The sequence below is a fragment of the Pararge aegeria genome, chromosome Z, assembly GCF_905163445.1.
Source record: "Pararge aegeria chromosome Z, ilParAegt1.1, whole genome shotgun sequence".
Lineage (NCBI taxonomy): Eukaryota > Metazoa > Arthropoda > Insecta > Lepidoptera > Nymphalidae > Pararge > Pararge aegeria.
The window spans coordinates 998461-1014787 of record NC_053208.1 but is presented as its reverse complement, the minus strand read 5'-3'; the positions used below and the strand labels follow the sequence as shown (position 1 = coordinate 1014787).

The following is a 16327-nucleotide window of genomic DNA, read 5'->3' as shown; positions in this document are numbered from 1 at the left end:
GGGCAACCATGGTTGTGGAAAGCTAGCGAGAAGCCATACTCGTGTTTGAAGTGTATCTTCAAACACGAGTACTTTTCACGATGCGAGATACTCCTAAAACGCACGCATGGTTATAAAATATGTTCGCAAACTTACACTAAGAACTCTGATTCGTCCGTATAGACAGTTTGGTGCCAAATCTTTTGTAATATTATAAATAGTTTTATTTTATTAGAGTTAGAAAACAGAATAAAAGTTTTCATTCGTTTCTTAAAAATATACCTACTTGTTAATTTGCAATTTGGCTTAAAGCTTCACACTGTTTCCTATACGATCCTTTCAATGGCATTTGTAAATAACATTTGTTAATTAAAGATATCATTATCAATTTAAATAAAAGCATTTATTGAACTTTCACTTAAGGTTCAACAAATTTCATGAGACTATGTAATACATATATATTTTTTAAACAACTCGTTTTACTCAAAGCCGCTTTTTAAAGTGGTTTTCACCGCTTCTCCAAAATATTCAGCGCGAGGATAATTCTTGGCATGTATAATACAGTCATCCAAAACTATTTAATTAAATTAATTGTCTTCTATGTTACTTTATTTGTATAATTGTGATGTATACTAATGTATTGTGATGTGTTTTACAAAAGAGTTGGCACCGGCTACTCTTGAACGACTCATCGTAAAAATGGGGTCGTTCAAGACATATCACACCTTTCCTTTACTTTAAAGCCAAATCTTTACGTCCCTGACAGTCGAATATAGAGCTTATTACATTATTTATATTTCTGCTAAAGGGTTGTTTTATTACGAGCCAGCGTCCGCAGATTGTATTGCCAATTGTCTTAGCAGAGCCTTTGGGCAAACTTATGCAGAATCAACTGTCGTTTAATTTCGTTATATTTAAAAAAAATATTACGCATTATCCATGTAACATGTGTTTGTATTTAACTTTCACCGTAATGTATATACGTGTAAATGAAAACAGAAGTAATACTTCACAGATTTAGAGGAACATTATGTACTGTCTCTGACCCCAACTGGGAAACCCAACTGGGAAACCCAACTGGGGTCCAGTTGGGTTTTCAAGGTGTAGGCGACTCTTCCGGGTACACTAGAAGGTAGTAAATCATTAAGATTCTTTATGGCCAAAAAAAAAAAAACTTGTTCAGCGTAGTATAAATTCTTGTGGGATTTTTTTTTTATTTCCACTATAAATTAGTGGAAAGTGATGATGAAGTTTTAGATAGTAGCTAGCTAACCTATTAGGGGGTATGGCAGTTTAAATTAAATCCATACCCCTAATCGGTCTCTTCGCGACTTCGGGCCGGAACGCTAACTCGCTTTGTCGTTAGAGTGGTAACTAGCCACCACCAAAGCCCCCCACCAGACACTACACCAAAGATAAGCTCAAACTTCCGCTAGACTTTATTACGAAAAATTTATTTATTCTACGAAAAATTTAGTCAACTTGCTCCGCTGTCTTGCCCGAAAGTAGCTCCCACCATCCACTCAGTAACCGACTTGTGTCAATTTGCCTTTTAAATAATTTACACCACTTTTTAATTAGGCCACAATACTGTCTTTTTCTGTGTCTTCAATTTACTTTTCGACGATTTCCCTGGCACAACGGAGAGCGCTATGAATTTAAGTGGGAGGTTCCGGTATGGACAATTTCTGTATTTTCTATGGCGGTGGGAGGCTTTGGCCGTGGCTAGTCACCACCCTTCCGACAAAGATTAGTGTTCCGGTGCGATGTCGCGTAGAAACCGATGAGGCGTATGACTACCATAACTCCCTGATAGGTTAGCCCTCTACCCTTTTAGACTGCATCATCACTTATCATCAGGTGATAATGCAGGGCTTACTTGAAAGTGTATTAAAATAACAGTTTTGTGTATTAAGAACAAAAAATAGTTTTGTTATATCGGGTTTTGGCCGGTAACTCACCGCATAACTATAGCAGAAATATAAATATGCATTTATCTAATATAGATTGTATAGAAATACCGCATATATCTTTCAATTCTGTCCCACAAAATAGATATATTCTTTATATACGTACGTACCTATATAATGTTTTAAAATGTATAGAAAAATATTTATACGAACTAGTTGCAAAAAAAAATATTGCAGTCGAACTGACTATAAGAAAAGTATAACTTAAATTAAATGCAAAGCTGTGATGTATATTATGATGATTTGTTATATAATATAGTGCCTAATTGATATAGTTTTGGCGTTTTGGCCGGATAAAGCCGTACAAATTATTGTACTTACGCCAAAACAATATAAGAGCGTCCTGTGGCTTAGTGCAAATTTTCAAGTTCACGAACGTCATAGTTACGTTAATCAATCAAATAACACAAAAAACAGTTAACTCGAGAACTTTCCGACACCTCGTGAAGTCTTTAAGTGATCTGACGTGACGTGACGTATTCGTTTTTGTATTGTTAGCCAAAATTATATACTGTATTGACAAATAACAAACATTACTTCGAATAACACTTATACTCGAAAGTTTACACTAAGGGCTTCAGGTCCACATTATCGGTCATTAGAATCGTAGCAGTAGTCGATGTCGGATATGCGGTATCGTAGCAGTTCTAATAGCTCGTTCGCTCAAATATTTGAATAAGGCCGCCGTACCGAAAGGTGGGCGTCGGTTACTTCAAAGACTCGGTATGTAATGTACAATCGCTGTTAAAGCACCAACATTGCACTATAGTTTCTAAAATATCCAGGGGGGAAACAGCGGTCTATTTGAGCGGACGAACTATATAACTTAATACGTCAACATTTTAACGTATTAAGCTGGGGTCACAGGTACCATTTTACCTGGCGTGAAAGTAAAGTGCACCAGTAAAACCGATGCCTCAAGCTCTTCCGAGTGGCCGTTCAGCAGGGTCACGCTCCGAAAACCTCCTCGCAGGCAGGTCAGGGGGTAGACAGCGTGGGCGATGACATAGGGGTCTCCGAAAATATCCTCGTCCATCACAGCCAACCTCAGCAATGCCAAATCGGGAAACTTCACCACGAACTCGCAGTACTCATTCCATATGGGATTGGTGAAGTTCTCGGCTGGAAAAGATGTAAAAGGAGATTATATTGTATGCAACTACTAATAACACTAAATTAAATTATAAATTTATAAAAACTCCTGACGCGAAATTATAAACATATATATCGTAAAAAGCCTAAAACAAGTAAATTCACACATGTAGTTAAGTTAGGGCGGCCATCTTGTATTTAAAATTTGTCATAGTGGATTGTGCGAGTAAATCCATTACATTTGATAGCCATATTGCGGAAGTTGGGAGAAAAAAGATCCGCATGCAAACGCCACTGACTGATTATGGATTTTTGATGAGAGAACCACACAAAAAACAGATTGTAAATATGCGCTTTTTTGGATCTTCCGTTTCCCTCTCGATTTGTATGGATATTTTAATATCAAGAGTGAATAGCCATCTTCGAGGCAGTGCGCTCTACCTTCGGTTGCATTAGTGGAGAAATGTCCGCGCCGGCAATTCGGAACCAGAAAAAATTGAGATGGAATAAGCCCACTTCGCTACGTCGAGAAGTTTTCAATATAATGTTATCGCTTATATTAAATACACGAAAGTTTTGTATGAATTCGTGGAATTTCTTTGCGCTATGCTTGCTGGTTTCTAATACGCGACTTAAGTTGGCAACGACGTCAAGGTCAAGAGTGAATATGCATCTTCTATGCGGGCGCGTCCCGCTTAAGGCATCACCGTAATTTTCTATCAGAGGAGCTTTCGGAAGATTTGGTCTGTATATTAAAGGAATGGCACAGAAGCCAGATGTGAGCATATAGGTTATGCACGGGGTATTCACTAAGCGGACAGATGACATAAAATGGAAAAAATCTGCAGTAGAATATAAAAATTTAAGGGTAAGATTTATTCCTGTGCATATCCTGTATGCACGCCACCAGCAGAAGTGTAACAAGGTAGACGGTAAAGGAACTTACTTGATGGCCTCGTCCCGATTTTCAACCCATTGTCGTACTCCGCCCCAATGATCTCCAGCTCGACGAAAGGGCCTCGGCTCGCCATGATCAAATGCCGCCCCAGGATGACGTTAACATTCACCGTCATCGGGCGAACTCGCTTCTCCACGAAGCTGCTATGGTACGGGCTGTAGCCCTCCAGCATCATCACCTCGGGTTTCAGAACATACCCGCAATTGCCGTTCTGTTTGAACTTGCCCACGTTAATTTGCATAGGTTTGTCCGGCGTCTGGTAGTTCAAGGCAACCATCTGTGAGCCGACGTTCCAGAGCGGCACCGGGTTGTAATTTGACGAGTCGATCCTTTGACCCTTGGGATAGATGCGGCTGAGTTGCCAGATGTGGTACAGTAGGAAGAATGCCGTCTCCTGTTGACACATCAAACGCTCGGCCTTCGTTTCGTTGAAGGAGGACATTTCAGTGAACACGAATCCCGTCCTCGTGAGACGCTCCTGGTTGAATGGAACGGAGCGGCAGTAAACAATCAGCTCGGATATTTCTCTTGCGATCCGGAGCGCTCGCTCCATCTTTTTATGCTTGCGAGACTTCTCATTGGCGCTCTGAGCCGCTTCTTTGATGGCCGTGAGCCACTCGAAGGCTATCTCCCGGTTGGGCGCGGCCATGTCGAAGGGAATGCACATCGTAGGGCTCTGAATGCGCACGAGCCAACGGGACCCGACTCCGTCGTCAAGTAGGACCAGCTCTACTACGGCGCCGACCACGTCGATTACTCCTTTTTGTAAGGATCCCAGCGGGGCCGATTCGGTCTCCATGCAATACTGTCACAAAATAAGTATGTATAAGCAAATAATCATCATGTGTAAGAAAATCTCAGGCATGAAGGTTTCCTCACGATGTTTTCCTTCACCGTTGAAGCAAGTGATATTTTAATTGCTTCAAACGCACATAACTTGTAAAAATGTAGAGGTTCGTGCTGGCATTCGAACTCGGCTCCCCGAAAGTGAAGTTGAGCTCCTACCCAATGCGCTATAACAGCTTCAACTATTGACCATGCTATTATATAGGTAAAATAGGTGATGAAGAATCGTGTAGAATTCATGATAGCCTTAACTTTTAAAAATCGATTTTAAAGACTCATAAAAAACAAAACGTACGACGAGAATCGCGCATAGCAAGGGTCGGCCAAACGCTTTTACTCACGATGTCAGGCAGGTCCCCCTCGAACTGCTCCACGTAGTTGGCGGGGAACCAGTAACGTTTCTTGCCGCCGTAGTCGCCGCGCCACCAGCCCCCCTCCATCTTCTCCACATTGGTGATGATAGAGTGCTTGCAGAAGGACAGCTCGTCGGTCTCACGCGCCCGGTAGTCATAAAGAGCTTTAACCGTCACCTGTAACAGAGCTCTCACTCAGTCCCAGTAATTGTGAAGAATTCCCAGATTTTAGAGGTACAGTTTATCTATCATCCTCATTATTGCCCTGTAGTCGGTCATGGTCAGAATGACTTCTCCGGAGTGTGGTAGGTAAAGTAAGTGATATTTAATTGGCTTAAGAGCGTGACATGACGAGATGTCATGTAAGTATGCGTCGTAGAAATGTATGATTTGAGATGACGATTTTTTGTGAGATTTCTAGAGACGTTCATTAACTCCCAAATTGATTCTTCCGTCTTGCTCTCGCTCATTACTATAAATACTCGCGTTAATCCCAGATTCAAATATTTTAAACCATTTTCCCTAAGTGTCTACAAGAACAATACTTCCTTTTACAATCCCATCGTTCGCATGTGCCGCCTTTATAATGATTTAGTATCAAGTAATCATAATATTGACATTTTTAACAAAAGGATAAATATTTTTAAAAATCAAATTATTAAGCACTATTCCACATAATCTTTAGGGAAATAATATATATATATTATTATTTAAGTGTTTCTTTTTTGTTTCAACTTTAATTATATCTTTACTTTCTGTTTAATTTAATTCCAAGTTGTGTACACATACTTTGGGTTGTAGCTTAGAACAAAACTTGTTATTACTTATATTTAGATCTACTTTTAGTTATTACCTGTTTTGTGTACCTAATAACAATAAACAATAAACAAAAGACGAGACGAGTTGAGTACTAAATCAAAGTTCTTTTTTTTATTTAGTATTGGATTCGAGGTGTATTTACAGTTATACTTGGAGACATATGGGCATATTAAATTCGTAATAAAAACAATATTCAAATAACCCAATTATTCAATAATGTCTACTTAAATAATATTTTTATTTATTTCCAAAATTTTAATAATCTATATATACATAAAAGAGAAAGTGTCTGGGTGTTCCGTATAGGCTCCGAAACAGCTGGACCGATTTCAATGAAACTTTCAGGCAATCTCCGGATTGACCTAGCGTGTAATCCTGTAGTTTGGTGACGATCGGAGCACTCCTATTTTTGAACGGTCAAACTGTCAAATATAGCTTTTATTTACTATGATGATATTCTATTGTTGGGTGTACATGGGTGTAATGATCTTCACCCGCTCGAGAAGAGAATAGAAGAGAATGAATAAGGAGAGAAATAAATGATTTAATATATTATGAGACTTAAATTAGAAATTTAATGATGTAAGTTTATTGTTTAAATAAAATAAAGCAAAATCTAGCCCGGCGAAGCGGGCTGGGTACGCTAGTTTGCTATAAAAAACTTCAAATTTTCTTTAGAGGTACAACAATTTTATTTTATCGAGAAAATGTGTAACTATATAGCAATAATAGCATATCTTCTTTTTGCGGCGATCAAAGCCGTCTGATCCTTAATTACGTTAAACTTGTAACAACGCAATCGTAATGACACCTTTTAGTGAAATTTAAAAACGAACTAAACCATAATCAACAATCATTGAAAGTGTTCATACATAATTTTGATTTTGGTATCAAATGAAAGATCTGAAAGTTTATTTCAAAAGCATAAAATATTCATAAAAGAAGTTAATTAAACAGTTTGTCTGTGGTGAACCCTCAATGTTTTTTTTTTTAGTTTAATTGTCCCTTCTTTTTGTAGGATACATGTCAACAGTGGCGGTACTACCATACAAGCCGAAAAGCCGGGCTTGCGTTACAATAAATATCTCTTTTAAGTTTTTCTCGACTATTCCGAAATGAAATTAACAAAATAATGAAAACTTTTAGCAATGAGGATATAAATACAATGTTTTAACTTTTGCTCAATAATGTTACTCTGGCAGGTAGACTCTGTGGTACCAACACGCCGAACTATCGCGCTCTTCGCGTGTCTTCGTACGCGATCGTAGGTCCTGCTTTGTCTCGCTCACACTCATTTGCTTATATGGGGCTTTTATCTCTCTCTCTCTCATAGAAATTTCAATGTATTTAGCAAAGACAATCTAGATTATTTAATAATTTAGTATGGAGATCAAATGCGAGATTGCGAGTTGAAGTTAGTGAAGATGACCAGCGAGCGAAATGAAACAACTTCACGCGTGTTATTATTTGCGTTACAACTAGTTGACACTTGACAGATTCATTATTAGACTACTTAGTTAGGAGTTTTTCATTGTTTTTTGAGTTGAATAGTGCATTTTATTGGTTTGTTTTCTTACGTTTCTGTGGCGAAATCAGAAAAAAATTGGCGAAAAACAGGTAAATTTTTTTAATTTAAAAATTGTTTGATGGTGTTGCATTTTATTGTCTATTGAAAATAATGGTTGAAACGCGGCTGATTACTACATAAATTACGAGGAATCATAAAAATTACAGAGAGCAGAACTCAAAGAAACACTTGGGATTTCTATGATTACTTTTTAATTTTGGCAAACATTGCAAAGAAACTTCTTTATCATGATACGCGTGCTGACCTTAATCGTAGTGTTTTTCAAAGATTTCTTGATATTGTTTGTCATTTAGCACAACAAGAATGGTGACTTAGAGATCATGACGAGTTAAATTTGTCCTTTAGGTAACTGGGCTTGCTCAAATTCAAAGCCCTAGGAACGCCACTGCATGTCAATGTCCCGACTGTCATAGTCTATGTGGCGTGACGTTATAATCTTGACTTGAGCTTGCCACGTATTCCCCCTCGAATGAACCCCCGCGCATGCGCAATGCGCTTTGTCAGCCTATCTCGTAAGATGCACATCTGAAGTACTAGTCACCCCACGTCGATAGTAACATTTATTAAATCAATTTCCGCGTTATGTAAGTCAAACAATGAAGTTCTATAATTTCGCATGAAATGCTTACTGTGACGTGGCAATGACATTAATTAGAGTGCTTTCTAAGCTGTGTGTTGCTGTGAGGTTTAAGAGGATGCGTGTGATCAAATTGGCCAGAAATCGAGAAAACTATTCAAAACATTGTAAGTGTGAATCTAAACTAACGCGTATTTGTAAAGTATGCATCAACATTATGCCCTTTATGAGGAAGCAGTATTGAGAGCGGTTGCACATAATTGAAATAATACCTACAAAATGGAATAATCACGAGTTTGATGCAACATCATTTGCATGGCTTAAAGCCGGCTCGTATCAAAAGAAAAATATGTTTTGAGACAACATCGATTCTGAGTTAAAAACAAAAGAGAAATGAAGGCACTGCAGACCTATAATACGCGAGTCAAAAACTCTGTGTTAATTTCTAGAACAATTCTTTGTTTACGTTATTTGCAGCAGCAATAATTTACTCACCCTGCATAAAAAACAATTCCGAGTTCCAATACAGCAGGAATTGTGAAACAGGAATTACATAAATTAAAACCATGAAACTGCATACAACATTCGCACAGTAAATAAAGGTTCAAAAAATTTTCAAAGAAATTTTTGTGGTTTGCTTGGTTTTGCAAAGTCGGGGAGCAACACAAATAAGAATCTTAAAAAACGCAACAGCCGACGCGGTGGCGCGCGCTTCGGATTTTATGCCAGGATCGATTTCCAAGAGTTCATCGATTTGCTGACTTTTATTTCGATACCCACAGGTAGAACGGGTTATTTAAAAACGATTAACGATACAAGCATGAATATTCTTCGGTATTTTGTTTGTAGTTACAGACAAACGGTTAACTTAAGAGTTAATATGAGCAGAAAAACTGATTTAAAAAAAAGTAACCTTTACGCACGTACCATTGAAGTAAAACTTTTATTATTATTTATTGATGAAAGAGTAAAAAGTTCCTGGGACTTCGCCATTTTATTTAATATTCACTATTTTATTTAATATTCCATTTAAAATTCATTAATATCACTGTCACATTTTATAAATATTTTCATTTGTTAAATAGTATAATTAAGAGTAGAAAATTGAAGGTTAGATCAGCACATGTCAATATAACCTTGTCGATGAATATTATAGAATGTCGCAAGCGTCAGAAAATTTATAAAAAAATGTATTAATTACGAAAGTAATAAATAAACAAGTATATTATGAATATATTGATTATGATATTTGCCACTAGCTGGCGTACAAGTCAAGAAATGTGGAGTATAGGGCATATATTAACGACCAATCCAAATTTTTATTTTTAAATAGCGGAAACTATACAGACGTCTGACGTAAGCGTTATTTGCGTTAGAAAAAAATCTGAGTTACTCCCTAGTCGCGCCTATTCGCGCCGATTTAATGTTTTGGTAAGGTGACAACAGAAACGATTACTCCCCTTTACTAACTCGCAATTTAATAAAAAAAAAGGAATAGAATTCACGAACACCACAGTAAGCATTACGAGTATAAAAAAGCGTTATAGTGTGTGTTCACCTTTACATAACCATAAAATTAATCCCGGCTTTGACAGCAATTGTTGACGTCAAACTTGAAATGTCCTGGAAAGATCTCTATATTATGCAACTACCAAGTTGAATGAAGAGGTTATTTAAAAAACAAAATGGAGGTACGCGTGTTGTTGCAATTTCAAAGTCATGAAAAACCAGAGGGTCGAGTATCGATTAACTTACAATATTTAACTGTTGGCTAAAATACGCAGTTTGAGAGAGAGTTTCATAAATTCAGCCAATACACACAATGCCTGTAAGACACAGCGCGAGAGATAAAATTACAACCCTTTTAATTAGCTATAATAATATTTAAAAGCCAACGTCGGAGGACTCGCACCATGGGTTCCGTACCTTGGAAGGAAAAGCCTATAAATTCATCATTCATTCATTATAGACCGTGACATGGCCGGATTCAATAGCGACGTCTAGCAAAGTTGCAATTTGCGTTCTTTTTTATCGACTATAGTAATTAAAAGATATAGGTATATCAACTAAAAATGTTTAAAAATCCCGACATTCAATATCGTGTAAATTATTCTACTAGTCTAGCCCTTTCATTTGATACCAATATTGAGGGAGGTGTGAAAAATTATATTTCCGCCATTTTGTGACGGAGCCATCTTGGAAAGATACCCAACAAACATAGCTAAGAGCACTCCTGACTAATTCACCTTTGCAAACAAAAAAACAAAATCAAAATAAGTTTATCCGTTCGGGAATTACGAAGCCACAGCCCGACAGACATAAACACACATACACAGACATATACACAAACACACGACAAATTTATATCCCCCCGACGCGTAGGGGTTAAAAACATACAATAGTACTCAAAAATGTCTGGTTGGAATAAAATAAAAAAACATAGATTATAAATAGTTTATGTTCTTTCAGAAGCACTCAGCACCGTCAGCACTATTTATGATTTCAGATTTTCGCTTAGCAAACTGCAGATATAACAGAGTGGTTTTAAAAATTAACAGGGTGGTTTGCCCCCTACGTAATAATTATTTATAACCATTTATCTCAAGTCATTAGTTATAAGTTTATAGAAAAAAGTACTAATCGGACAAACCGTAGAAGTATAATATACCGATGTCAAAGTAAGTCAAATAAACTGTAAAATAAAAATAGTACTGCTTTTAGCGGTCGTAGTAAGCCCCTAGGATACTGTTAGAGCTTAAACGCAGTCTTGCCAGCAGTGATGATGTTTTACACTTCATAGTCTTCTTTTGTTTACTTAGAAACAATAAGTATTCTCCGTACTAGAATTCGCTTGGGTCGCTAAGCATGAAAATAAATCAAATCTTACCTTGGACATGAAAGCTGTGGGGTCCATGTAGCCGGGTGTTCCGTACACGACTTGGTAGTCCGGCTCCTAAAACACACACGTATATTAATAATAGATTCAATTAAATTGTTTATTTAAATTTTATTATTTTGTTTTTTAAATAGTAGCTGCGGAGACGAACAAGGAAACTGTTAACTCTCTGGGTACCTATGGTAATAACTAAAATATGTAAGAAACCAGTATAATATTTAACTACGTTTGCTCGATCGTAGTAGAGAATAAAAATGAGAAATCATAGCTTCCTATTGCTACTAGACTGTATTTTCTTCTTCTTTGAGACCTTTAAAGCCTGGTGGCGCAGATCGAGATTACTGTTTTTTCCATCCAGATCCAACCCGAGCTGCAGACTTAAACGTGGTCCAAAATAAATTGGAAGCCTTCAGTTCTACTTTCGGAGCTTACTCCGGAAGTAGATTAAGTACTAGGCTGTATCTCACTTATAAAATGGCACGAAGTTCTTTAACGAAAAAAAAAAAAAAAATCTAATTACATAGTTACAATATTTAAATAAGCTAAGCGGTACCTAAAATTACCTGAAAACTATTAAATAAAAAAAATTAAGTTCTTATATTTATTATAAATAACATCTTGTACATTCGGAAAGTAAAATCTAGAACTCACAGATGCGCAGCAATTTCCAAACCATGGGGTACACATATTGAACGTCACTACAATGAAACCGACCAAGCACTAGTGACAAATAACTACAAAGCAACATTATATTTCTTTCAGCATTTACTGAACAAATGAATTCATGTACACACTTGTATTCTACACCACACAGAAACCACGAGACATACAATAGATACGTAAAGTACGTACGTACGTACGTAGATATGCAGCGATAAGGCATCCTTATTGTACATTCTAAGGTACAATAAGGATGCCTTATCGCTGCATAGCGATCACTTCCGGGCAACCAAAGGCGTAGAAAGAAAGTTATAGATGCACCTAGGCGGTCGGTAGGTACAAACAATATTACATACACATATATCTACAGATAATTTGAAAAAGAAAATGAAATGTAATACAGACCATCTTCATCACTAGCCGCCTTTTAAAGTCCCACTGCTGGGCGCAGGCCACTTAGGAGATACGGTTTTAGAGCATAGAACCACCACGCTGCTCCAAAGCTGATTGGTAGGCTTGAACGACTATTATCACAAGTAAATGATAATAAACGGGACATACGGCTTAACGTGCTCTAATTGAAAATACACAATACCTGCCAATTTTTGGCCTCACCCGGGATTCGAACCCGGGATCTCGTGATCCGCAGTTGAATATGCTAACCACTATACCAACTCTGCAGTGGTACACACTATTCAACAACACAATAAATATCATAAAAATAGTAGTACACTACTAAAGTTACATGCGTACACTATGTATATGTACACTATAAACAGACAAACTTGACGTTTAAAAAGTGCTTATATTAGGCCAACTAGAAAAATACGAATTTTGAATATTTTATTATTATTAAATTCTTTACTGAACACACAAAATACAAAAAGAAACACATAGATAAAATAAAAATAAAATTAATAGATAAAATAAAAATAAAATTAATAAAAAACTAGTTTAGGTGTGCAAAGGCGGTCTTATCGCTAAAGCGATCTGTCGCAGCCAACCTTTGGCGAAACTAGTTGTAATAAGGAACGGGTTTGACGCAAATAGCCAAAAATCCTTAAAACAGAGTACTACACAAAAGATATTAATTATAAATCGTATCGTATGATTTCGTATCATATCGTATATAACTGTCAACATTTTTTTTATCAGGCTATCATAGCCTGATAAAAAAAAAGTTGACAGTCGCGGAAAGTCGGACTGGTGTAAAAAATTCAAGTTAATATTAAATTTTTTTATACTATTATGATGGAACTTACAGAACATGGCGATAAGTGATCTTGTACTTGCCGCGTCGGTGATCGATACTTCGGGATGCTAGAGACACGGCCGATTCGTGATAATTCGAAAACTAACGTTGCAAATATAAATATTAAATACTTTCGTAGCAAAAAAACTGAAATGTAACTGAAAATATTTTCAGGCTTTAGATTAAAACAATAACAACTTATTTTAATTAAGATGTTACCAGTTTATATCGTCCTACGTTTGATCTTTCGTACTCAAACAGTTTTGGGATTTTTAGCGAGACCAGTGTATAATCTAGCTAAACTTATAGGTGCAAAAAAGCAAGCGTTCGGATTCGACTGTAAAATAAAATGGCACTTTAAACTACCAGCGTAAAAATAAAACAATACGAAATTCCAAAATTATTTAATTGTAACAAAAATATATTAAGTAACAAAATAAAATCATATGAAAAATAAAACATAACAGAAATTAATTGTACAAAAATTAAAGGTAAGAATCGACGTTGTTTCATTAGAAAATAAAAACAAATACAATAGCTACTTAAAGTAGATACACAGCTGACTATTATATAAATTCTATGCTACAAAATTATAATTCAAAACCTTACTTGTTGAAAAAAACTTATATTATAGGAGGGAGATTTCATGGGTAAATAAATTCAATTCAACTTGAGAATAAATAAACAAGGGTTAACAATTTGTTGTGGTATTTGACCACAACAAATCTAGCCGAAGCTGATAAAAATAACATTTCCTTTATAAATTAAAGGTTTGTTGATCAATTACAAGTTGTAAAATTATCAATACAATTCTAGAGGATTGGGGATAAAATCATAGTGTCCTTTTTCATCGCAAATCACGCGTCCTTTAGTTTTCGAGTACAGAAACAAGGTCACAAAATGTGCTGAAACTCGTTGTTCTAAAGATTCAGTTCGTAGTATCTTTAATACTTGATTTTACTTTAACTTTATAGTATTTCGATATCCGAAAACCGTCGAAACTCGCGCCGTTTGCAATAGGACTTTTATGTTACAAACGCTGCAAAACAACTGTAAGCGATACGAAATGTTAATAATATTACTTACAGCTTTAACGCAACATAGCGACGGTAACTGCGACCATCGTCCGCGGAACAGCGCCTCGTAACAAAAATAATATTAGAATAAAGAGAACACATCGTAGGACCTTCCTGACGAAAAGAGTTCAACAGTTAAACGTTGCCTGAATGCCCCATAACAAAAATAAATTTTAACCGCTACAGCCATGAATAAGTAATTTGGGCAACGTAAAGGATGTAAGGATGTACTCAAAAAACATAAAACGAACGATGAATGTTTGTAGAATTACACAAAGGAATCATGATAATTAATATAGAATTTAGGTTCACAAGTAAAAATAATTGAATGGAAATGGATCAAATAAGAGATGGACGCTGGGGTGCCAAACTGCTGCAGTGGCGACCCCGCACCGCAACGCAGAAATGGTACATCCCCACTAAGGTAACGGACCACATAAGACGACGCGTCTATGAACCGCTGGACACATGTGCCACGTTAATGTCTGGTATTAATAAATCCGAGGAGGAAAACTTTGTCCAGCACTGGACGTCCATTAGTTGATGTGTTGATGAAATGAGAGGAGCGATTAAGAAACAGGGTCAAAGAAAATGGTACATTTCCAGGAAAAGATAAAAGAAACTCCTAAAAGCAGCTTTTCAGAGCAAAAAACATCAATGAGCCGTCTCGGAAGAAGAAGAGCGTTGACAGATTTGTAGCTTACGTTAGTGATCTTGCCAACACGTTTCTTGAATCTACTTAGTAGTCCTTCGGTCCTACGGACTGGGGTAGGAGGGGGCGCGCGCAGGCGCTCACGTTTCTTGGACGAGTTTTTCTCGTTGATCTTGAATTTATTTTTTTTCACCTGCGAAGATAGATTCGATAGAATCGATAGGGCGGTAGATTTGACACTTATATAAAAAAAAAAACTACCTGGTGATATTAAAACGTATCAATCGGGTACCTTTATTGTAATTACCAAAACAGCACATTTTATTGTTACATGTTATTGTTTAGCTGATCAAAAACCCTAAATTACCAATAAATATAAGCGATCACAAAAGTTAAAACCACATTTTAATTGGAAATTATTTGAAGTAAATGCCCAAACTAAATCACTGCTAAACCCAAAAATAGTAAATGCGCCTCTCATTCCTTTCATAGAAAAGAACTATTAAGAGCTTAGGGACTAAGCTGCTACAAAACGGGTTGGTGGGCTTTATAAATAATTATTATAAAAAAAGACACCTTTTCTATAACACACTTTAGAGGCTCAAGGAAAGAAACAGAATTTAGTTGTTTATTTTTAAACACACATCGGTGCAGCTTGGCGGGTTTGAACTCCATGCGCCACTCTTTTATAGCAGCAGAGGTGTGCGCCGAGCTATTCCTACACAATGAAGGCTCATAACGACTTTGTCTATTTGCAGCATCAACCAAAGCGACATCACGTCTGCACACGCTTAACTCTCATATATTTCGACTTGATCCATAAAGTATCGAATAACGTAATAACTGAATTGAAGTTTTGGTAAGTCTGACCTATTAAAAAATACCAACTCTCATGGATATAACTTGTAAAATGTCAAGACTTTTATACCAACTTTCTATAATTTCTCCGACTTTAGGTTGTCTGTCAGTCAGTCTGGCCAAAGACTTAACGCAGGCAAGTCTAGAAAGATTTTCGAAATCTATTCCACTACAGCTTAATACTACTTTTTAATAACTTATGATACATACTAATACAAATTTTTAATAATGTTACAGACTGAATGGGTAATCAGATTTTATTATGTGGATTACGCATATCGATCTATTATCTCAATCTTATGTTTATGGTGATAAAGTTTTTGTCTTAATTACTTGTAAAATTCCATAATAAATAATAGCTTTAAAAGAAACTAAAGTGCTTAAGTTTGTATGGTTTTTTGTTTCAAATACAACAGGATTCCAGCTGAAGCTTAATAAAGTATATTGAACTTCGTCACTCGTAAAATTGTTTTGTTGGTAAATATTTCGAATATTAGCGTTAAGTAAATGGAATGCCATCTATTGAAACTCCAATACTTTCGTATACTTATATAAGTACGAATTGGGTTTTTTTTTGGAAGTTTCGGCTGTTTCAAGGATTCTTTAAAAAAAAGTCGTCTAAATCACCCCATAAATCGAATCGGTCGATCCATTTTCAAGTTTTCACGCACGGCAATTATTTTTTATGTTTATTATAAATCATAAGAAAGAAAAAAAACCTGGTTCTTGGAAAATGGCCACAGTAGATGCG

At 36.3% G+C, this 16327-nt stretch overlaps 1 protein-coding gene across 2 annotated transcripts in view; it reads right to left on the bottom strand.

Moving 5' to 3' along the window:
- Positions 1-2220: 2220 nt before the first annotated feature.
- Positions 2221-16327, bottom strand: part of LOC120636503 (1-phosphatidylinositol 4,5-bisphosphate phosphodiesterase gamma-1) — a 42717-nt gene continuing 28610 nt past the window's right edge. For both annotated transcript variants that reach the window (XM_039908009.1, XM_039908011.1), the window contains 4 exons: positions 11070-11135; positions 5187-5375; positions 3988-4804; positions 2221-3071 (listed from right to left, as the gene is read on the bottom strand). In XM_039908009.1, the coding sequence (XP_039763943.1) occupies positions 2800-3071; positions 3988-4804; positions 5187-5375; positions 11070-11135 (1344 nt within the window). In that variant the 3' untranslated portion in view covers positions 2221-2799. The remainder of the gene's footprint in view (positions 3072-3987; positions 4805-5186; positions 5376-11069; positions 11136-16327) is intronic.